The sequence below is a fragment of the Mus caroli genome, unplaced genomic scaffold (genome assembly GCF_978045245.1).
Source record: "Mus caroli unplaced genomic scaffold, Mus_caroli_1 scaffold_1, whole genome shotgun sequence".
Classification (NCBI taxonomy): Eukaryota; Metazoa; Chordata; class Mammalia; order Rodentia; family Muridae; genus Mus; species Mus caroli.
Window position 1 is genome coordinate 37,157,322 of NW_028227256.1, and position 23,566 is coordinate 37,180,887.

Here is a 23,566-nt window from a genome sequence, read left to right on the forward strand (position 1 = left end):
GGCTGCCTGGTTGCCGCCTAGCACAAGAAAGCCTTCCGGAAAAGGGCACCCAGAAGGGTGAGACAGACGGTTAGGAAACCACACAGTTCCTGACTGGACAAATCCTGTTCCCAAACCAATCATCTGGATCCCAGTTAAGACTTACAAAGCTGCAGCAGATAGGGCCCACCTCTGCCTGGCTAAGGCGTCTTGGGAAAGGCACTTAATATAGCATGTTCTCTTCATCTTAAAATAGATATAAAATTTTACATTTCCCAGAAGAGAGCCTGACCCAGATCCCCACCAGCCCTTGAAGAGAGAAGGTAAAATCTACAGCAGGGGGATCATCCCAGGGAGTCAAAGGGGGCTGTTCTCCAGGGAACAGTGGAAAATATTAGAAGACAAGGTAAAAGAGGAGGGAGGACATCCTATGGGGTCCCCTTTAAGAAAGTGACAGAAAAGGGATCTAAGCACTCAAAATAAGAACAAAGATTTAGGGCTGGAGAGATGGCTCAGCAGTTAAGGGCACTGATTGCTCTTCCAGAGGTCCTGAGTTCAATTCCTAGCAACCACATGGTGGCTCACAACCATCTGTAATGGGATCCAATGCCTTCTTCTTGTGTATCTGAAGATAGTGACAGTGTGCTCACATACATTAAATTAATAATATTTTTTTTAAAAAACCAAAGATTTACCCACTGTTTTCTGATAGACAGTGTGACAGCCACTCTGAGTTGCACGAAGACATCTTGGGAAGGGTACTGAGAGCAAACAGAAATGTCCATCAAGGCCAACTGACGGAGGATTTACAGCCTGGAGTAGGTAGTTAGGTGGCTTGCTATCTGTGATAGCGGAGTGGAGGCCAGCATGGTGACAGGCCACACTCTTATGACTCTGAGAACATTCTCAGGAGAAGCAGGAGTAAGTGAGAAAGCCCTGCAGCAGCCCTGTCCCCTTGCCTCCCCAAGGCGCTCCAGGCTTCCACGTATAGGGTTCTGGCTCTGAACTCTTTGAACTGAGTAAAGTTTTGTGACATAGCCTGGGAGATGGCAGTGTGTGTTGGGGGTGGGGTAGGGTTAGATCCCAGGCTGCGAAGAATCAGGGCAGGACTGTAATTTTAGGCCAGGTATATGTTAGTGGGTTCATCTAGATTTAATGTAATATTAGACAAAGGGAGAAAGCCTGCCTTGGGAACTGTGGGAGGCTCATGTGCAGCCAGGGTACTAATATTTCATAAGGGCCTGGCACGTTTGCTGAATGCTTCTGGCTTACTGCCCAGCACCGAGTTTCCTGTTCATACTTCCCCAGATGTGTCACTGCAGGATTAAAACCCAAGAGGCTCTGACACAGGCGTCATCGGGAGCCCACTTTCTCTGGGTCGTCTGACTAGAAGTGAGCTGTCATTCTTATGCACGCCAGCCCCAGCCCAGTAATCTTTTGGAAGCAAAGCAAACTGTAAGTAATGCTGTCCTGGGCTGACTTGAGGAGGCAGTTTTCATTTTAACAGCCAGTGTTTATTTGCTCAACAAACGTTGTCTCGGGGAGAAATGTCGCTGGATGTCATCAGAGTTCCCAGTGCCCCGAACTGTGAACAACCCAAATGGTAAGATGGCTTGCTGCACTTTAGGGTTTTCTGTCTCGGTATTTTTCCTTCTTCTCGGGTATGTGGAGCTGTTTACTTACACACTGAAGAGTTATTTGGGGAGGACAAATGGAAACCGAGTAAAGATAACACTATGCTGTTCACTCAAAGGAGACACAGAATTTCTTGGTATTTTGCGTCCCTACGGGCACACTTTAACATTAAAAGGTGTGCATAAGCATATTAAGGTGGCCTGCAGTTAGGTTTATTGTGTGGGAGATTCACTGTGAAATGCACGGAAATTATAATCTCTAGGTAGTTTTAGGGCTTATTGTAGACTCCTTTGAAGCAGACTGTTTGTGAGTTAACATCACTTACAATAAGCTACTTGTAATCTATCACAGTCATGGCTCTTGCAGCACTGGGGAGGGCTGTAGAGTGAAGAGCTGTTTCTGAGGTTGATTTAAAATGCCATTGTGGACCTTAGAACCGAGAAGCATCACTTCCCATCAGTGACTGTGGTATAGAAGGATGCACTCACACTAGAGGGTTCTTGGAGGAGGACAGCCTCACTAGAGGGTGTGCTGAGGGCCTTGCAAAGCTATTACCAGGAGCCACTGGTTGCAGAAGTGATCATGTACCCTACAGGCAACACTCACTCACACACACACTCACACACACACACACAGACACACACACTTCTTTCCATAAGGGTTAAAAAGCAGCCTTGGAAAACAAGAACATGCCTTCTTTTTTGTTTTGTTTTGGACACAGAGTCTTGCTGTGTAAACTCTCTGTTTGGAGGCTTTGTATATAGCAATAGAGAAGGTTGTGTAAGCACTCAAATGAGTATTATAAACTTTGTTCTGATTTCTCATTGGACACCCTAACCTTTATAGTTCCCATCAGCCGTCTTCCTGTTAACAACAACAACAAACAACAAATAACAACAGCAAAGGGGACAGAATCAGAAAGAATAAAGACAGGAAATAAGGAAAAAAACTGAGGGGGTGTGCGGCAAATTGAAGTTTACTGTCTTCCATTTAATTCATCAGATTCCAAATTGTTTCACACAGAGCGCTAGTTTTGTGCTGTGTTGGTGAGCTTCTAGATTGTTATAACACAGGGAGGAACTCTCCCAAAGGTGCAGACAGGCAGGGGCCAAAGCGTATGCCGAGTCCCAGCATGCACTTGAGGAGCAGCTGGCCCTTTGTGGGTTGTACCTCTGTACCCGTTCTCTATGCTCACCATAAGCACGTTGATCTGCAAGGAAGGGGCGAGAAGAGAATTACCCAGATGATCGGGGAATACTTTCTGAGATTAAGATGGTATTTCTAATAGGATAATTCTTTTTTTTTAAAAAAGATTTATTTATGTTATGCATGTGAGTATACTGTCACTGTCTTCAGACACATCAGAAGAGGGCATCAGATCTCATTACAGATGGGCATGAGCCACCATGTGGTTGCTGGGATTTGAACTCAGGACCTCTGGAAGAGCAGATGGTTGTGCTTTTAACTGCTGAGCCATCTCTCCAGCCCCCAGGTAATTCGTCTTTAAAAGTCATTTTCAACAGCACAGACACTCGTTAAAAATTATGGGCCCACAAACCTTATTGGCGTAAACCTGACAGTCTAATGAGTGGGAAGACATGGCAGCCATTTTGAAGGAATGGTGAAGGTCTGTTTCTAGAACGTGCCTTTCAAAAATTGAGACAGTACTCGTTCGTTGTTACAAAGGTAAATCCACAGAGATAATAAAAGGTAGAGAGCAATTCTGCATCCCGGCAAGATGAATACTCTGGTGGGTCGTTGCGCCTCTGTGCATCCTTCCTCTGAAGTCTGAGTGATTCAGACTGGACTTGGAGACTTCAGAGTTTTGGCTTATGGAGACACAATGAAGACTGTGTAAATATTCCCAGATCAAACATTTTCTGAAATCTGAACAGTTCTGGTCCCCAGGATTTCAGATATGGGAAAGTTAACCTGTAACATTAATGACTATCTTGTTTTCTGAATATATTTGCATTTTGAGGAAATATACTCATACTACATATGCTTTATTACTTGGTTTTACCTTCTAGCAACATAGTGTGAGCAAGTTTTCATAGCGACGAGTTTCTTTTTATCAAGGTGTTAGGGGTTGGGGAGATGGCTCTGTGGGTAGAGAGCTTACTGTGCATACTAGGTGAGCAGAGACACACAGATCTGGGGATCCCCCTGGCCAGGCTGTCTAGAGCACTGGGGGAGCTTTTGGTTCAATGAGAGACCCTGTCTCAAAAAAAAAAGGCAGAGAAGTGATTGAGGAAGACACAGAGGTATCTCCACATATGCCAACATGTTACTGTTCACACGTACCCCACAAGCTTTTAAAAACATGTTATATATCTTATAAAATAGTATTGGTAGACAAGACTTTTTTTTTCCTATTGTTAGCAGCATGGAAATTAAAAAATCACTACAGTTCAATCTTTGCATCTTCTCATGAGTATTGTCTTGGCATAAGTTCCCAGAGATGGAACTCACTGTTTAATCCTAGGAGTGTGCTACATAAGCGTCCATCACAATTGGGCAACATTTCACTAGCACTGGCTTTTGTTTCCTTGTTTGTTTGTTTAAGGATGAATTGTACTCGTCTGACCAATTGGCAAAGAGCACTTTTCTTTGACTTCAATGACTTTGGTAAAAATGTTTCGGGAAACTTCTGGCTTCTTTTCTCTCTCCTTTGGGTTCAGCTTATCTTTTTTAAAACACCCTTTTACCGTAACTTCTGCCAACCCAGTTTCAGAGGTCTGTGACCTCCTTTGATGTCTCTCTGAAAGTGTGCTGAGGGGGGCGGGGTTAACTTCTTTTGCTCTGACTTTTACCTGGGGGAAACCTCATTACTAGTTCTATGTCTTCTTTAAAGTTGACTTAGAATCAGAGGCAGTGCTTGCTGTGTTCAAACAGCACACGGAATACTGCAGCTAAAAATGGTCCCCCACTTGTCATTTCTTAACCCATCTGCCTTTGAGACAGCACGGTGCCCTTCTCACAGGGATGGTTACCATCAGTGAGTTTTGTTTGTGCCAGTTCCTCTCTCAGAGCTTGCCTGGATTGGTGTTGACCCCCTAGTGTGCTTTTCAACCAGCAAATTTGGAAGAAGCCAGTATAAAGGAGACAGAAATATTGTTACCCAACTCTTTAAGGAAGGGAATATTCCAAAAACAGAAACTCGGGAGATTTAACAAAGAATCAACCCAGACGGAGCTTTTCTGGGCTGAAGGGAAGGTTGGTTTTGTTTCTACTCGGTGTGTCTGTAAAGTTCTTAATGGGTGCTTCTAAGTCAGTGAACGCTCCGAACTTGGGTTTGACAAGAACGTGACTGAGGGGAAGAAGGGCAGAGCGGCTTACTTCATCTCCATCATACTGTTGGTCTGTGCTGATCAGGGCCAAACTGAAGTTTATTCTGGGAAATGAGCGCAGCTGCTGCCAGTCAAAGCGCTTGTAGACCTGAGACCCCACCTAGGCCCCTTTTACATCCACAAAGGAAGGGGTCATTTTTTGCTAGCTTGTTTTGAAGATAAGGAAACCGAGGCGTAGAGGAGTGAATCTGTTGATGTCACGGCAGAAGTTGCTGTGTAGGCAGGCTTCTTGGTGCAGGCAGCCTGACTCTGGAGCCCAGGGGACTTGAGAGACCGTTGTGCGGTTCTGAGCTGCTGCTTTTTACTTGTGTGTGTGCTTACATCTTGCTAGATCTTCCCTGAGGGAGAGAAAACGTGATGTTTTTCTTTGTTCGCTTTGCTTTATTGTACCCATTCTTTCCTTTCCTTCCTAGGAACCTAAGCAGCACCCTTGAGCATTACCAAAGATCCCAAAGTTCAGACTCTTCAAGCCATGTTCACACAGTGCCACAAGTGGAAAATTACAGCCACAAAACGTTGCTTCATGCACAAGATTACGCAAAGCATTATGTCAGATGGTGTGCAGGAGATCTAGGTGAAGCAAATAGATCTCAGACTCAAGGCATATCTTTATGTCCATGCAAATATTCCAAGATATGAAAAAACAAACAAACAAACAAACAAAAGCCCACACCTTAGATACTCTTTCTAACTCAGACAAAGGATTCTCACTATTTTTCTGTTCTTGGGTGAGATGAGCAAGCCAACACTCAGTGCATCAGTGAAAAGCCCACCGTGAACCCATCAGTAGGCATCAAATGCCTTTAGCTCCAAGCCCATGGACTACCAGGTCTCCTTCCACTGGGAGCTAATGTTCACGGTTCTTCTGTCAAATGGCCTGAGATGTTAATTCTTCTGCCTTTGGAGGTGATGAGGCTGTAAGCTCTGTCAGAGTTCTTTCTTAATCTTTCTGAATCTACAGGGGCCAGTGGAAAATGTCCTCTGGTTTGAATTTTCTGACTGTATTCTCCTTGGTTGGATATGCAGTTTATCTTGTCAATCTAACAATGATACGTGCCTGAAATGGGTGGAGACTCTTCAACCTTTCACCTGCTGAGCCTGCAGGTCATCACCAAGGAAGCTCAGGGACTGTCCCTGAGAAGGCTAGGATGAGCTGCAGACTCAGCAGTGGAGGCTGCTTGTAGCTTCTCACGAGCAACTTCTCTGTCTTCCCTTAGCTTAGCTGTCCTGGTTATAAAACGGGCATGCATACAAATACAGAGGGACTTCTATTTACTTTTGGTTAAACTTTTCCATGAACTGTTGCAATCTTAAATTTAATTAACTTACCGGCAGTGCTGTGGTTGGACCCAGGGCCTTCCATATTCTAGGCAGGCAGCTGTAACCCTGAGCTACACACCCAGCCCTAACCCTGTAATTTGAAGTAGGATAGATAAATACTAACAGCACATGGTTTGTCTGTCTTTCTGCATCTCCTTCATAAAAGTAACTTCAGGAGTCTAGACTGTAAGATATTTGTAGGTCACTGATTTTTTTTTTAAGTAGGTGACACACAGCTTCTTCATATCTGTACTTAAAAGCCTGTAAGGGATGTGTCTCTCTCCTCTCTTTCCGAAGCATCATCTTTTTCTGGTTTGTCACAACAGGCGCTCTTCTGAAGGGCTGTTTATTGGTGTCCACTTCTTCCTTACAGTGCACACTGTTCCGGATGCTGTTCCATTTCTGTGTTTACTGAGCTTTGTTTTAACTCCCTGGAGGTCCCTGAGCGCGTCTGTAGTCCTTAGTCATATTCATCAGTGTTGCAGTGGATAACAGCTTGACCATGTCATTTTGCAGAAGTTACACTTGTGCCTGTAAACTGAATGTGACTCAGATAAACATGTCACTTCCCATCCATGCCACCAGCTGATACCAATGAGCAGTCCCATCAGAGATACCCGAGAGACTGTTTCCCTATGTACTCCTTACTAGTCCGTGTGTGTGTGTGCACACACGCGTGTGCACGAACGTGCTTGTATGTTTGTGTGTATGAATATGGTGCCTGTGTTTGTATGTGTTTGTATGTGTGTGATGTTTATTCATGTGGTGTGGTGTTTGTGTGTGTCTGTATGTGTGTATGGTGTGTCTCTGTGTGTGTGTGATGTTTATTCATGAGGTGTCTGTGTTTGTGGTATTTGTGTGTGTGTGCATGTCTTTGTGTGTGATGTTTGTGTGTTGTCTCTCTGTGTGTTTGTGAGTGTGGTATTTGTGTATATGGTGTGGATGTATGTGCATGGGTGGTATTTGTGTCTTTCTGTGTAAGTGTGGTGTTTCTCTGTATATGTGTGCTATCTATGTATGTGTGTGTGGTGTTTGTATGTACGTTTGTGTGTGTGTGTGGTCTCTGTGTGTGTTGTGTCTCTCTGTGTGGTGTGTATTTATGTGTGTGTGGTATCTATGTGTATGTACCTGTGTATGGTGTCTGTGTGTATGTCTGTGTGTGTGGTGTGTGCTCACTCTTACATGCATGTGTGGAGGTCAGATGGTGATATCACGTGACCATCTCCTTTGGTCTCCATCTCACTTTTTGAGACAAGGTCTTTCCTTCAACCCAGAGTTTGCTGCATTGACTAGACTGGCTTGCCAGCCAGTCTGCAGGATCCAATTGGCTCCGCCCCCTCAGGGCTGGGCTTCCAGGTACGTGCTACCTCGACTAGTTTTTATGTGACTCCTGGACATTTGAATCCGTGTTCTCATACTTACACAACAAGGCCTTTACTCATTGAGCCATCGCCCAAGTTCACTAAACTAGTTTTTATTGAAGTGAAAAAAGGTGAATTCAGTGCGTTTTACTATTATTATTTTAAAACTCAGTGTGTTTTAAACTGTCTTAACATATGGATGAAGTTGGGCATCTGTTCTCTAGGTTTAAAATAATTACTGATCACTTCTTGTATTCCATTAGCGGTTAGCTTTTGAGGACTTGCCTTGTGTGTGGCCACGGTACCAAGGCAGGTGAAGAGGATCTGGCCACTACCGGAAGATCCTGTGATGAGTACCATGAAAGACTAAAGGGCTGTTTAGACGACAAATGGCTGCGCTCTGCCTTACTCTAACAATTGGTACTTTTTGAGGGGAAAGGAGGGGGTCTTAGGCATGAGATGGAGTTACATAGAGATCGGGTATAGGATTGTAAAAGTTGTGTTTGAAGAATCAGGCATAGTGGCACACACCCATATTTTAGCACTTTGAAGGCTGAGGCAGAGGGAATCACAAGTCTGAGGCCAACATGACTTAGAGATGAGAGGAGATCCTGTCTCAAACACAGCAATCAAGAAATACCTATTTGAGGATCAGAAATGCCAATATGTGGTGGTGAAGGGAACGGGGAGGGTACCAGATGAACCAGGCACAGAGACTGAGAGCAGATCATGGTAGGCATAGAGGTAGGAATTTGGATTTTGTTGGGACTTAGATAGACTTAGGTTGTCGGGTGAGAAGACGGAACTGGAGCCTCCATGCTTAAACCTTGCTGGCTGTACCTGCTCCCCTGGGTGACATTGTAGAGGGGGTACCCTGTGTATCAGAATCTTTTGTTTGAGCCTCAAGAGATCATGATGGGGTGACACTGGGTGAAGGGCCTGTGCTTTACCAAGCCCTGACCTCAGCATGACACACATAATAAAAGCCTTGTCTGAAATGGCCGCAGAGATCTTTTTAAATTAAAGTGCATATTATCTTTCCTATACGCAAAACTCCACTTAGCAAAAGCATTCTCATCTGTTCCTAAACGGACTGACCATTTTGCCTTTTGGTTTAGGGATTTCTGAGAAGCAACTCCTTGGAGGAATTCCAAGTTCCAAATCCCATTCTGTGCTGAGCACTGCGCCAGACTCTACAGGTGGGGAGAGGCAGAGCAGGTGGAAAGGGAAACGTCAACACTGATTGGGAGAATTTGGCAGTCCACCCCGAGACACGTCAGGTGCTGACCATCAAATGGATGCAGACAGGGGGTAGTGAGGAAGGCCCAGCCACCTCGGAGTACAATATCAAACCAGGTCTAGTAAGCATGGCTGCCAAATCTCATTGAGGCTCCGTTTGGAGATTGCTGTCGGTGGAGTCTTGTAGATCCTTCTGTTTAGCTGCAGGTGGGGCTATGGTCACCTTGGTGGGGTCTTCTTATACATCCTCTGCATAGCTGCAGGTAGGTTACAGTCACCTTTAGTGACAGAAATAGGAGGCTTCCTCAGCACCACTGCATGGACAAGGGGTGAAGCTGAGGCTTCCTGGTTTCAGTGAATGATGAACACTGCACAGTTGAGCAAAGTTTGCAGTAGTCCTGAAGTCTGTAGCGATAGTGAGATGGTGTCCTCTTGCAAGTTATCGTCTCCTCTGGTCCATTACTGTGGGCTGACTGGCTCATGAGTTGGATGTGGGCTGGACCACCGTTTCCATTCTTGCTGGCTCCAAGTGCAGAGGTGCACTCTCATTATGGAAGAAGAGGGGAAAGAGACAACACAGTTTTGATCAGACACAGTCAGACTCATCTGTAAGGCTAAACTGTCCTAGGTAATCGCTGGTGGCCAGAGAAGAGTAGAGTTAATGTGTACGTGCACGGGAGTGGGAGTGGGAAGCTTCGGATACAGCTTTCAGTAAATATGACTCCAGGGAAGCAGTGCTAGATCAGGTTTCTGTGGACCCAGGCACAGCTGGACAGGAAGTGCGGGAGCTGTCAGGTCAGCTAATCTCCCAGTAGCTTTACATTCTGGCCCAGGGATAAGGACAAGGGTTATTCCTGAGAAATGGTTCCGTGTGTGAAGTCCAAATGTATGACGCACACAGAGCTGCTCCAGGCAGACTCAGCAGGGGCTGCAACATGTCAGTGACAGCATGAAGTTAAAAGGCAAGCAAAGGGAAGTTGTCTCTGGTTGTTTGCAGGGGACTGACTCCCGAGTCTTTAGTTAGCATCATACAAGATTGTATGGTAGCTACTTAACACCTTCTGTATTTTTTACACTGTTTCTATGTAATATGAATTCTCTTTATATGTTGTTATACTAGACTGTACAAAATTGTGACAAAGGAAATATCTCTGCATGATCAGCAGAGACACGCTGTGGTTGTCTGGACTCATCAAAGTGGAATGTGAGGCTATGAAAAGCCAGTGATTTACAAAGCAGGAGTCATAAACTTTGACACATGTCATAGTAACTGAAGCTCATACTGTAGGATTCGGAGCTATTACGTGTTTGATTTTCCTGTACTTGTGTGGAATGCTTGTTCAGCCTTTAACCTCAATGTGAGGATCACAGAAGGTAGGCTCTCTTGGAGACCCTTAGGTTCTGAGGCCCTTGTGTATATGGCCAGCACAGTTATTAGAAGCTGCCTAGCTTTCTTTTCTTTTTTTTTTTTTTTTTTTTTTTTTTTTGCCACATGTGCACACAGCAAGAAGCAGGCTCTGGAAAGCCAGGAGGCAAGCTGTCACCTGATAGTGGATTTGCAGGCACCAGGATCTTGGACTTCCAGTCTCCAGAACTGTGAGAAATATGCATTTTTTTAAAAATCAGCTGTTCCTGGTAGCTTGTTTTAGCAGTCATAATAAACTGAGACACCATGCCAGATCAGTTCATAATGATGGCGTGAACAGATTTAAATAATAAAAACAAAACAAACCAACAAAAAAAAAACAGTCTTAGCATGGATTTCAGACAGTGTTTATTTGAACACTGCCAAGACAGTGAAAGAACAGGGCAGCTTTGTTCTAGGATGGCAAGAGCACATCTTCATCCTTTGCAGGCTCCTGGATCATTTTACCAAGTTGAGGGGGAATTAACATGAACTTGAACATGTCTTTTCTCTGGAGACACTGAACCTCTCGGCATAAGATTGTTTCTTCTTGTTTGAGGTCAGCAGCAGGACTGCTCAGGCATTGCTACCAAGAACACAGCCCAACATAACCACAAGGCCAACACATTCTAGAGCCATAATTACACCCCCAGAGGTTTGTGTAGCTCCCACAATTCTAGAACTTGACTGGAAATCCTGAGTCAACCCCTTCTAGATGCTTTCTTGCCTATGGTTTTATTTGCTCACCTCTTGGCCTCTCTCTGTTCTTGACATGGATGAGTGGCCATCCAGTCTTAGAAGCTGTACCTTCTGGCACAGCCTCTTTGCCTAGAGAGGCTACCTCACTTGGAAGTTTCAGGACAAAGAGTTAGCAGGCATCCCTCCCTCGCTGCCACATCTGGGAGCTTTTAAGGCATGACTTCCCTTTTGCTTGTAGGTTTTGTAAATTTCAATTTCTTCCCGAGGAAACTGAGGTTTAGTGATAGGAGTCATGGTTCTTGGACTATAGCAAATCAACAGAAGACTTTGGATTAGCACATTGGTCTTTTGGACTCTCAAACTTCTTTCTCCATCACGGCTAAAGTGATACAGTGACTCAAGGAAGGGAAACAGTAGTTTATGAATGTATCTTTAAAAATGATTTTATATATTTTTGTTTTATGGATATATATATATATATATATACATATATATTTGCATAAATACATGTGCTTGGTGCTCCTGGGGGTGACCAGAGGGTGTTGAATTGAACTCTTTCACAAGTACAGATAGTTGTGAGTGACCACACATGGGTGCTGGGAACTGAATCCAGCACTTCTGTTAGAGCCACAATACTCTTAACTGCTGAGTCCCTGTGAAGGCTTTTAAAAAAAGAGGTGTTAAAGCTTTTTGATTGATTTATAATGGGGTTGCACTGTGAGAAACTGAACATAAATTAGAACTGTTATCGGACAGTGCACACAATCCACTGACCCTACCAATCACTGTTGCTTGGAGCACAGCATACTGTGGAGTGTCTGATGTATGATTCTCTGGCTGAGTGGGAACCTTGCTGTAACTGCCCAATAATAATTAAGTACAATACAGCAGCCCAGGAAAAGATCCAAATTTACAAGACAAAGTTCAGTTTTTATTGTAAGAGCCTTGCTTTCATACCATCATCATAAGGTGTCAACTGCAAGCCGAGCCACAATGAATCTGGGTCAGTCTATAGTTGAACATCAGTGTCTGAGCCATATGTTTTTCAGTTTGCTAACACTGAGCTGATTCAAGTTTCCTTCCACCAACCCTGAGGGATATTACCTACACTGGCATCTGTGAACAAGCTAGCTTTTTAAAAAGGGTGTCATGCAAAAGTCTTATTTTTTTAGTCCCAGAAGGGATTGTGAGAAAGCGTCCAGAGGAATTTGGTAACAATTTATGCCAAAACAAATACAACTGAAATACACTTAACAAAGTATACATAGAGGCCAAAACCAATACAAATGGAATACATTTAACAACAAAGTATACATGCAAGCATCATGACAGCCCACCAGCAATTTCCACGGAATAGTTAAACAGATTCTGCTACAAGTGGGTGGGGGGAAATCTGGTCTCACCTACAGCATCATCTCTCTCTTCACTCCTCTCTAAAAGCATATTCAGAAGCTCTCAGGATTTCTTCCCTAGAGAAGGGGAAAAAAATCTATGACTCTACTCAGTGACTGCGCTCACAGTGACAGGACGCTTATTGAAACTTCTTTGACTTAAAAAAAGAAAAGAAAAATCTCATGTGAACCCGCTATAGCTACCCATTTGAATCAATTTCCCTCAAGGTTTAAGAAATTTTCTATGCTAGTTCCTGAATTGACTCATAGGGACAAAGGAAGGTTGCAGGTTTTGTTCTCGTAGGCCTGAGGGGAATCACAGGCAGCACCTCTCACCGCTACTCATGCCTAAATGCGGCTCATCAGCCCCAAATTGAGGTTGGTTTCACAGTTCAAGCCGAATCCTGTGCTTACTTCCCCAAGGTGAAGCTTTTTAACAATTCGGTAAGGTCATGTGCCCTTGTATATAGAAACTAGGTTCACAGGAGACTATCCACTATGGTAGAAGGTAAGATGGAAGGGTGCTTCCTTTATGGTGGGATTCACACTCAGTTGTCTGGACTCTTTTCCTTGCTTGGCCTCAGTCTGCAGCAAGGGATAGAAAACAGTTGGGACGAGATGCTGGTAACATCACCCATCTCTGTAATAAACAGCAATTGTGGGTCCTGGCTGTGCATGGAATTCACCTGGGGAGCCTTGAACATATTGATTCCTGAATCTCGCCCCTGGGATTTGGGGTATGGTAGGCCTGAGTGCAGCCTGGGCTGTCAGGACTCTCCAGATGGTTATACTATGCTATCAGTACTGCTGGCTGGGAATCACTGACCCGGGCATCCACAGCCATTAGGCCAGTCAATTACCCACATAAACAAGGAACAGGCTAGATCAAGCGTGTCTAGAGGGATTGGCAAATACTGCCTGCTGGGGGACATTTAAGTTGGTTTCTCAGAAAACGTTGTGCCTGGAAGTTCTGGAAGGTCTGTGTTTGCTGAGTGTGCATCCCACTTTCTCGGGAACTGTGGACAGTAACTGTAAACAGGGCCTACTTTCATTCGTTTGACAAATATTTAAACATCTGCCCTGCTTAGCTGTCATCTGTTAGAGAGAGATGATACCAGTGTCTTAAATGAGCATCAGGGTAGAGGGCAGTGCACAAGCAGAGCAAAGTAAGGTTGCTGAGGGCCACAGACAGGGTAGGGTGGGGGTGATGAGCCCTTCAGTGTTGCAGAGGACAGAGCTGGAGAGTGTTCTAAACACACCTTGGGAGTATATGGTAGGGTATTCGGATGGTCTCAGTATTGAGGAGCTAAAGGAGAACTGGGAGGAGAGCAGAGAATGAGGGAGAAGAAGGAAGAAGAGGAGGGGGAGGAGGGGGAGGAGGAAGAGGAGAGAGAGGGGATGAGGGGAAAGAGGAAGAGGGGAAGGGTATTCTAAGAGGAAATTGGTAGGACAAAAGCAGGATGCTGAGGAAGCTCACTCATGAGACAATAGGCTCAGACCCCTCAAAGACAAGGGGAGAGACTTGTTCAAAAGGGGAAGGGCCAGAGCTGGGAGAGGCTCAGTGGGTAAAGCCTTGCCAAGCCTCATGTGTAAGGATTTAAGTTGAGATCCCCACTCACAGAAAGAACTCACAAAACCTCACAGAAGCAGTAGTGCAATTCTGTAATCCAAGGACCCTACAGCAAGATGGGAGGCTCCCTGGAGGCTCACAGGCCAGCCAGCATGGAGTATGCAGCTGTGAGCAACAGGAGACCCTTCCACAAGCAAGGTGAAGAAAAGATTGACACCCAAGGTGACTGTTTGACCTCCACGTGCATGTACAAAGAGGTGGTGAAGAGGGGGATGAAGAGACAGGATGAAGGAGAGAGAGGCACAAGGGAGGGGGAGAGAAGACAGAGTGATACATATATTTTAAAGCAGAAGGGTAAAGAGAAAGAGAGTCAGTAAGCCTAGCATGCTAGATCAGTGGTCTGAGCTGTCTGGGAGGCAGAGAGAGTTCAGGGTGGTAGGCTTCAACTTTGAAGACTGAGACGAAGTTCAAGTGGAATTTGCTCAGTGGTAGTTATTCAGCTAATCTGGGTTGCTAGGAGAAGTGGAGGGTTTTGTTTCACTTCAATGGGAGAGAAAAGAAGCCCATGTTGGTTACACAGTTGAGACAGTCTCAGCATTGCATTGACAGGGTGGGTGGATGGTTTGGCTCTCAGTGCTGGACAGCCTCTCCAATCTCCTCAGCTCTCATTTTCTCTAGCCTCTAACACATCCTATGCTCTTAAGTCTACTCCTACGAAGCAGATAGGCCTTGTTTTGCCCCAGTATCATCTTGGTGTTGCTAGCAATGGCAGCAAAGCCCTGAAGACAGAAAGCAAAGTGATTTGGAGGTGGTTGGTTGGTTTGTCCCAAAAGGATTGAGCAGTGCTGGGCAGTTGAGTCTTTGGGAAATATGGCAATGACTATTATTTTATTTTATTTTCCAGATATAAGGGGAAAAAAGTGTAAGGGTCGGTCAGATTTGGGCATAAACAGAAAATTATTTGTTTTAACTTTTAAATGTTTCTCAATATATTGTGTAGATTTTAAGAAAGTGCTTGGGTGACAAAGGGGAGTAGAGAAAGAGAGGTTTTCTTGTAGCTTCGGTCTCTCTCTCTCTCTCTCTCTCTCTCTCTCTCTAGCTAGATCTGGTTATTGATCACGTGACATTGTTTAGAAGTGTTAAAAGGATACAAGATAACAAAGAGGGTTCTGGAACCCCCTCTCCTGCCTGGGTTTGCTGCTTTCCATTGGTAACGAAAGGGTGAATCATGTTGTTGGTCTGATTGGTCCTGGAGATTATGACATTTTCAGTGCATAATTTGCATGTGGATAGGTTCTCACTTCTGCTTCCTTGTGCTCTGTTGTCAATTCATAATTCCCTTGTGACACTCATTTGGCTGGACTTGAAAGGATCTCATAGAAATGAGGAAGAAAAAGAAATCATGTTAAAAAGGTGGCGTTTCACCACACAATGAATCGAAGAAACCCATCTACGTAAGGAAACAAAATACTGAAGAGTCTTAGGTATTTTCTCCTCTTGGAAGGCTATAGTTATAATGTGTCAGTTTCAAATATTGGGTAACACTATGCCATAACTACTCCCTGGGCAGGCTTGTGGAGCAGAGAGCTTCTAGCTGACACCTCATCCCCAGGCTGGGAATTCCCACGACAGTGTCGAGGTTTTTTTTCATGGGTTTTGAGATGAAATTTTGGTCCCTGTGCTTGCTTGAGCCTCCCTAGTCCCCATTAACTCCTTGTTTTCTCATCAAGCTCTGAGACCAGTTTTGAATAAATAGTCATTTTTTTTCCCTAGTTAGAGCACCCCTCAGATCATAGCACCTTCCCTGCCAGTCTTTGGGGTGGTCATATAAGAACCCCCCCAAAAGCACTTACTACGTGACATCTACCATGGCCAGAATTCCATTTATATTTTTGCCTTCACTTAGGATAGACGTTGTTATTCCCATGATCAGATGAAGAATTGGGTAAGACTGAGCAGGCACATTGGGCAGCACTGGACACCTCCTCAGGCTTCTCCAACAAAAATTTCAGGCAGTTGAAGGGATAATCACCTAGGAGCATTTAGTGCTTGGCTCTTTTGTTGATATCACAAAATAAAATAGATGCACTGTCGAATTTCTTTGGATTTCCTGGATCATGAAACTGTTGCTGACAGTTATTAATGGCCCAAAGAGGTACTTGTGACCTGTCACCCCTGATTGCCCTGAATGTTCCATACTTAATAATATATTTAGATTAATTTAGGTTTATTCCAAGCCTGGAAAGCCCCTTAGGAACATGTTATATGGATTTCTCTGAAACGGCCTTTGAGTGTGGAAACTGCTGGGCAGAAAACATTTACTCAGTCCCACCTTCCAGGCAAGCACTTGTTTCAAGAGTCAGCCTCTTTTATTAAAACCTTGGAAAGCTACCAGAGTGGTTACCTCTTGAAGTTTCTCATCAAGATCAGACCAGAATGCACATATCATGTCTACCAAAGAAATTCCTCTATATCTCTACATATGCACAAGTACACATTAACACAGTTTCTCCCTGTACATAGCATTGGGTCAACATTTCAACATCTTAGACACTTCTGGCAGAGGGAAACATCTTTATTTTAGGAGACAGGCAGACACCTTCATTCTATTTAAAAGTGGGGGCTGGTCCCCACCAAGATCAAGACATATTAAGAAATTTGAAACATTCAGCTTGCTCACCATCGTTGGCAAGGAGAGACTGATTGGTCATCCCCAAGAGGTGAGGATTCTATAAATATTCATGAGCTAGGGGTTGGGAGAACATGTCATAGGAAGCCTGCCTGGCATGGACTCTTGAAGCCCTGTCTTAGTCAGGGTTTCTATTCCTGCACAAACATCATGACCAAGAAGCAAGTTGGGGAGGAAAGGGTTTATTCGGCTTACACTTCCATACTGCTGTTCATCACCAAAGGAAGTCAGGACTGGAACTCAAGCAGGTCAGAAAGCAGGAGCTGATGCAGAGGCCATGGAGGGATGTTCTTTACTGGCTTGCTTCCCCTGGCTTGCTCAGCCTGCTCTCTTATAGAATCCAAGACTACCAGCCCAGAGATGGCACCACCCACAAGGGGCCTTTCCCCCTTGATCACTAATTGAGAAAATGCCTTACAGTTGGATCTCATGGAGGCATTTCCTCAACTGAAGCTCCTTTCTCTGTGATAACTCCAGCTGTGTCAAGTTGACACAAAACTATCCAGTACAAGCCCCTTCCCAAATACCTCTGTGTCTCAGCACTGGCCTGCGCATGTGTCCTCTGTCATATCCTCTATTGTATGAGATGTCACTGAAAGGTTCTCCTGTGTTCTGAATCTATCCTAGCAAAGTATAGAATATGAGAAGTTGTAGGGTCCTTGACTTGGGGCAGAGGAGGGTGGCAACCTTGCTCTGGAAGTTGGCATTTGCAGCAGAGAAGGCTGCTTTTGAGACCAAGCCCTCTGTTTATTGAGTCATTATTAACACTTGTCAGTGTCAGAACTGAACTGAATTGTAGAACACCCAGCTGGCGTCTGAGAAATCCTTGCAGTAGGATAAACATCTCCATGCATCTGGTCACACTGGATATGGACACATGGAACAAGACAAAAACAAAACAAACTATTTTACACATGCATCTAACTTTGTCAAAATAAAATAGAGCCAACTCTGCAAATAGAAATTTAAGTATGTAAGGGATGCTTAGGATAAAATTTCCATGCTGACATTATTATAAGTGATACCGTTCTTTGGAGAATTTAAATACAGTTAAAAGATAAGCTCCTACTGGGCTTCACAAACACTCCTTTGTCTGTGGGTAGTTTTCCTTTTAAAACTCTGTGCTGCCTGGTAAAGCCTGGCTACTCACTGTGGAAACCATAGTGAAATCAGAGCCAAAAAACCCAGAGAAGACATGTGCTGTCTGTAGTTATTGTTTAACCTATCTTAAGTGCATGAGATTAAGTTCTGGATTGCAACTCAGTGACATGGTCTCAGAGAGATTTCACATTCATTTAATATACTGGGAAATATGTGGCAAGCCTGGTGCCAGATGGCTTTCTTTACCAAACAGGGATTTAGTTTGAAGAGACTTCATGGAAATTGCACAACAAACCCAGGCTGTTAGCATTTGGTTGAATAGGTAGATCTTATTTATTTTAATTTCTTAGCTGCATTGAGATATGATAGGCAAATAAAAGCTGTATCTTTTAAAGGAAGATATTGTGGTGATATGATGAATTCATTTATTGTTGAATGAGCCCAGAAATCAAGTCATTTGGTCACTTGGCATATCACTTTATATGAGCTATCATTTTTTTTTGTTTTTTTTTTGTTTTCTTGGGATTTTTTTTTTTTTTTTTGTCTATGGGCAGAACATTTATAACCAACAAATGTGCACAGCAATGTCACTTGTGATTTAAATCTAGATAGTCACCCACAAGCTCATGTTTTAAGGCTATAGTTTGTGAGGTTATTTTGCTAATTATCAATTTTTAAATATTTAATGTGCACATGCACATGTGAGGTGTATATGTGTGCATGTGTGTGAAAGTGAAAGTATTCACCCATGCAGGCATGTTTAGAAGCCAGAGGTGGATGTGATGTGTCTTCCTCTATCACTCTCTGCTTTAGTTTTTGAGACATGCCCTCTCACTGAACCTAGAACTTGCCATTTTGGGTAGACCAGTTGGCTAATGCTTTGTCTTTACCCTTCTTTGTTCCTCCAACACTGGGGTTTTGTGACTCCGTATCTGGCTTTCACATGAGTGTTGCGGTTTGGACCAGGCACTTACTTAGACTTGCCCAGCAAGTACTTTGCCCACTGAACCATCTCTCTTCCAGTACTAGTTTAAAGGTACTGCAGCTTTTGGCTGGTTGAAGTAGGTTATTAAAACCTTGCCTTTGAAGTTTATGACTGAACAAATGTACTCTCTCAATTTTGGCAGCTCAAAGAAACGACAGTTTGGTTTCTATAGCAAATAGCCCAACATTACAAGGCAGCAGACAGGCAAAACCCCCGATTCTGGAGTAGCTCTCCCCCTCCCCCAGTATAGCCATGTGTTTCCCATCAGAATGAACTGAACATTCTCTGATTCTATCACCCACATATACTCCCTTAATTTGCTTCTATTGGCTATTGTGTCACAGTAATAAAAAAAAGTAGCTAACACAGATGCCATGTTGTATATCAGATCACTGTGTGCAAGATTATATATATATATATATATATATATATACATATATATATATATATATATCTCCTTTGACCCACATCCCATCGCCTCCCCCTGCCCAGCTGTGTATAATAACCATTTTGCTTTCTATAAATGATTCTTGTGCTCATTGCTCTGCATGGGAGTTCTGCTGTGGCCCCTGTGCAAACTGCCATGGGCAAATTGTATAGAACAGCTCAACCCCAAAAGCCTCCCCTGGGTATCAGATCTTTCATTCACTGCCCCATGCATCGAGCGAAATAATTTCAGTACTCATCTAGCTGCATCAGCCCACAACCCTAAGTGGTGCTTAAAGTGAAAGGACTTTTTTGTTTGTTTGTTTGTAGAACAGGATTTTAATATTTTCAACTGTTAATATTCAACAAACAATAATTATTTTAAGATATATTTTATTGTTAGTTATGTCTCCCTTTTCATTACTGATTTTTATTAATTTGGATATGTCTCTTTGCCCTCTGGTTGGTCTAGCTAAGGGTTTATCAATCTTGTTGATTTTCTCAAAGAATCAGCTCCTGGTTTTGTTGATTCTTTGAATAGTCTTTTTGTTTCTACTTGGTTGATTTCAGCCCTGAGTTTGGTTATTTCCTGCCATCTACTCCTCTTGGGTGTATTTGCTTCTTTTTGTTCTAGAGCTTTCAGGTGTGCTGTCAAGCCACTAGTGTAAACTCTCTTCCCTTTCCTTTTGGAGGCACTTAGAGCTATCAGTTTTTCTCTTACCGCTGCTTTCATTCTGTCCCATAAGTTTTGGTATGGTGTGTCTTCATTTTCAGTAAATTCTAAAAAGCCTTTAATTTCTTTCTTTCTCTCTTTCTTTCTTTCTCTCTCTCTTTTTCTTTCTTTCTTTCTTTCTTTCTTTCTTTCTTTCTTTCTTTCTTTCTTTCTTTCTTTCTTGATCATGTTATCATTGAGTTCAGCTTCCATGTGTATGTGTGCTTTTGGTTGTTTTTGTTGGTATTTAAGACCAGCCATAGTCCGTGGTGATATGATTGGGTGTATGGGATCATTTCAATCTTGTATCTATTGAGGCCTGTTTTGTGACCAATTATATGGTCAATTTTGGAGAAAGTACCATGAGGTGCTGAGAAGAAAGTATATTCTTTTGCTTTAGGATGAAATGTTCTATAGATATCTGTTAGATACATTTGGTTCATAACTTGTGTTAGTTTCACTGTGTCTCTGTTTAGTTTATGTTTCCATGATCTGTCCATTGCTGAGAGTGGGGTGTTGAGGTCTCCCACTATTATTGTGTAGGGTGCGATGTGTGCTTTGAACTTTAGTAAAGTTTCTTTTATGATTGTGGATGCATTTGCATTTGGAGCATAGATGTTCAGAATTGAGAGTTCATCTTGGTAGATTTTTTCCTTTGACCAGTATGAAGTGTCCTTTATGTTTTTTGATAACTTTTGGTTGAAAGTCAATTTTATTTGATATTAGAATGGCTACTCTAGCTTGTTTCTTGGGACCATTTGCTTGGAAAATTGTTTTCTAACCTTTTACTCTGAGGTAGTGTCTGCCTTTGTCACTGAGGTGCGTTTTCTGTATGCAGAAAGATGCTGGGTCCTGTTTACATATCCAGTTTGTTAGTCTATGTCTTTTTAGGGGAGTTGAGTCCATTGATGTTAACAGATATTAAGGAAAAGTGATTGTTACTTTCATTTTTTGTTGTTGTTATTAGAGGTGGAGTCATGTTTGTGTGGCTATCTTCTTTTGGGTTTGTTGAAAGATTACTTTCTTGCTTTTTCTAGGGTGTAGTTACTCTCCTTGCATTGGTGTTTTCCATCTATTATCCTTTGCAGGGCTGGGTTTATAGAAAGATACTGTGTAAATTTGGTTTTGTCATGGAATATCTTGTTTTCTCCGTCTATGGTAATTGAGAGTTTTCCTGGGTATAGTACCCTGGGCTGGCAGTTGTGTTCTCTTAGGGTCTGTATGACATCTGTCCAGGATCTTCTAGCTTTCATAGTGTTTGGTGAGAAGTCTGGTGCAATTCTGATAGGTCTGCCTTTATATGTTACTTGATCTTTTTCCCTTACTGCTTCTAATATTCTATATTTGTTTAGTGCATTTGGTGTTTTGGTTATTATGTGACTGGAAGAATTTCTTTTCTGATCCAGTCTATTTGGAGTTCTGTAGGCTTCCTGTATGTTCATGAGCATCTCTTTCTTTAGGTTAGGGAAATTTTCTTCTATAATTTTGTTGAAGATATTACTGGCCCTTTAAGTTGGGAATCTTCGCTCTCTTTTATACCTAATATCCTTAGGTTTCATCTTCTCATTATGTCCTGGATTTCCTGGACATTTTAGGTTAGGAGCTTTTTGCTTTTTGCATTTTCTTTGACTGTTGTGTCAATGTTTTCTATGGTATCTTCTGCACCTGAGATTCTCTCTTCTATCTCTTGTATTCTGTTGGTGATGCTTGAATTTATGACTCCTGATCTCTTTCTTAGGTTTCTAATTCTAGGGTTTTCTCCCTTTGTGATTTCTTTATTGTTTCTATTTTCATTTTTAGGTCTTGGATGGTTTTGTTCACTTCCTTTGCCTGTTTTATTGTGTTTTCCTGTAATTCTTTAAGGGATTTTTGTGTTTCCTCTTTAAGGGCTTCTAGCTGTTTACCTGTGTTCTTATATAACTTTAAGGGAGTTATTTATATCTTTCTTAAAGTCCTCTAGCACCCTTATGAGAAGTGATTTTAGATCCAAATCTTGCTTTTCTGGTGTGATGTTGTATCCAGGACTTGCTATGGTGGGAGAATTGGATTCTGATGATGCCTAGTAACCTTGGTTTCTGTTGCTTAATTTTTTATGCTTGCCTCCCCCATCTGATTATCTCTAGTGCTACCTGCCCTCACTATATCTGACTGGAGCCTGTCCTTCTTGTGATCCTGGTTGAGTCAGAACTCCTCAGAGGTCAGCTGTCTCTGTGATCCTGTGATTCTGGGATCCTGTGATCCTGAGATCCTGTGTGTGTCAGAGCTCCTGACAGTCAAGCTGCTTCTGGGATCCTGAGATTCTGGTGTGACCAAGCTCCTGGGATCCTGGGGTCCTGAGATCCTGAGATCCTGTGGTCCTGATTGCGTTAGAGCACCTTAGAGTAAAGTTTCCTCTGGGTGTTGTGGAACTGGCTGTGGAGTTTGCACCCAAGGTCTGCTCAGGGCACTGACCCAGACAGGGAAGAACCCATGCCACTGGTTGGGCAGAGTTCCTGGGTGCCTGGGTCCTGCTGGTCCCAGTTACTTCCGGTGTTGGGGCAGATGGTGTGTCCTCCTCACCTCTGATCCTATATGATCCTGGGAGAGTTAGAGAGCCTGGGAGTGGATCTTCCTCTGAATGTTGTGAGACTACCTCGAAAGAACTTTCATATGCAGGCTTTAAGGTATGGGCTGTATGAATATGTATGTATAAGTTAGTGAATGTTACGTTTTTGGTATAGACTGTGTGTGCATTGTGTTAATGCATGTGTGCTGTGTATATTTCTTGTGTGTATTGTGAACATGTCTATTGCATGTAATTTTAAAGCATGCATTCTGTGTATATTGCATGTGCTCCAATGAGAGTATTGTGTGTGCTATAGGTATGTCTGCTATATGTCTTTTGAATGTATGATATTAGTGTTCTATATGTCTTATATATGTCATATGAGTCTGTTGTGCAAATAACTATTATTGTATGCATTGGAATTGTGCATGTAGCATATATTCTATGTTTTATGAGTATTCAATGTGTGAAGTATGGGTCATATGTATTCTATATGTTGAGTACTATATACTTGAGTGCATATAGTGTATGTTGTGCATGCAGAATGTGTTCTGTATTGTGTGTGGTATATATTGTGCATCATGTGTGTTGCATGTGTTTTGTATGTAGTGTGTGTTGCAGGAGGGCCTGGTAATGGACATAATTGACTATTTGCTTGGCAGACACTTGTTAGATGGAAGAAAGAATATCATTTCTCCATAAAAGACTCAGGCTACACAGTCCCAGGTGGCTGGCCAGTTTCATGGAGACCTATTTGTGTTTATTTTCTAGCCTTCAGCATCATACAAAGGGAGGCAGCCCTGGTGTGACAGACAGGTGTGGACCTGTCCTGTGTAACCAACCACCCACATCCTTACTCTTGAGCTTGGGTTTTCTCTTACATTTTTTCTATGTTAACTTCTCCATTAACCATGCAATTCCTCCTTTATCCTGTTGGTTGTGTATTATGTGTCCATACCTTGCAGAAAGTAGGAATTTTATCTGATTTATTCCCAAGTTACAGTTCAAACACAAGGACAATGCTTGATATGGGCCATATGTGCAATAAAAATGTTTGATGATGAATATATCTTATTTAAAGATGAGAACAAATGAGTTTCAGACTATCTAGTAAGGGTTTTACCCAAATGCAGGTGTTCTCAGAGCCTTGGTAACATCG

The 23,566-nt window shown here is 42.9% G+C and overlaps 1 protein-coding gene across 4 annotated transcripts in view; it reads left to right on the plus strand.

The window, feature by feature from the left end:
* The first annotated feature begins 1,261 nt into the window (after positions 1-1,261).
* Il1r1 (interleukin 1 receptor type 1) overlaps positions 1,262-23,566 on the plus strand; it is an 86,652-nt gene continuing 64,347 nt past the window's right edge. For 2 of the 4 annotated variants that reach the window (XR_015046938.1, XM_029474724.2), the window contains exon 1: positions 1,263-1,582. Coding sequence is in view for 1 of the 4 variants with exons in the window: in XM_029474724.2 (XP_029330584.1) it covers positions 1,580-1,582 (3 nt within the window). In the remaining 3 variants the exon portion in view is untranslated. Of the gene's footprint in view, positions 1,583-23,566 lie in introns of all 4 variants that reach the window. The other 2 variants (XM_085836746.1, XM_029474728.2) reach the window with 2 other exon arrangements.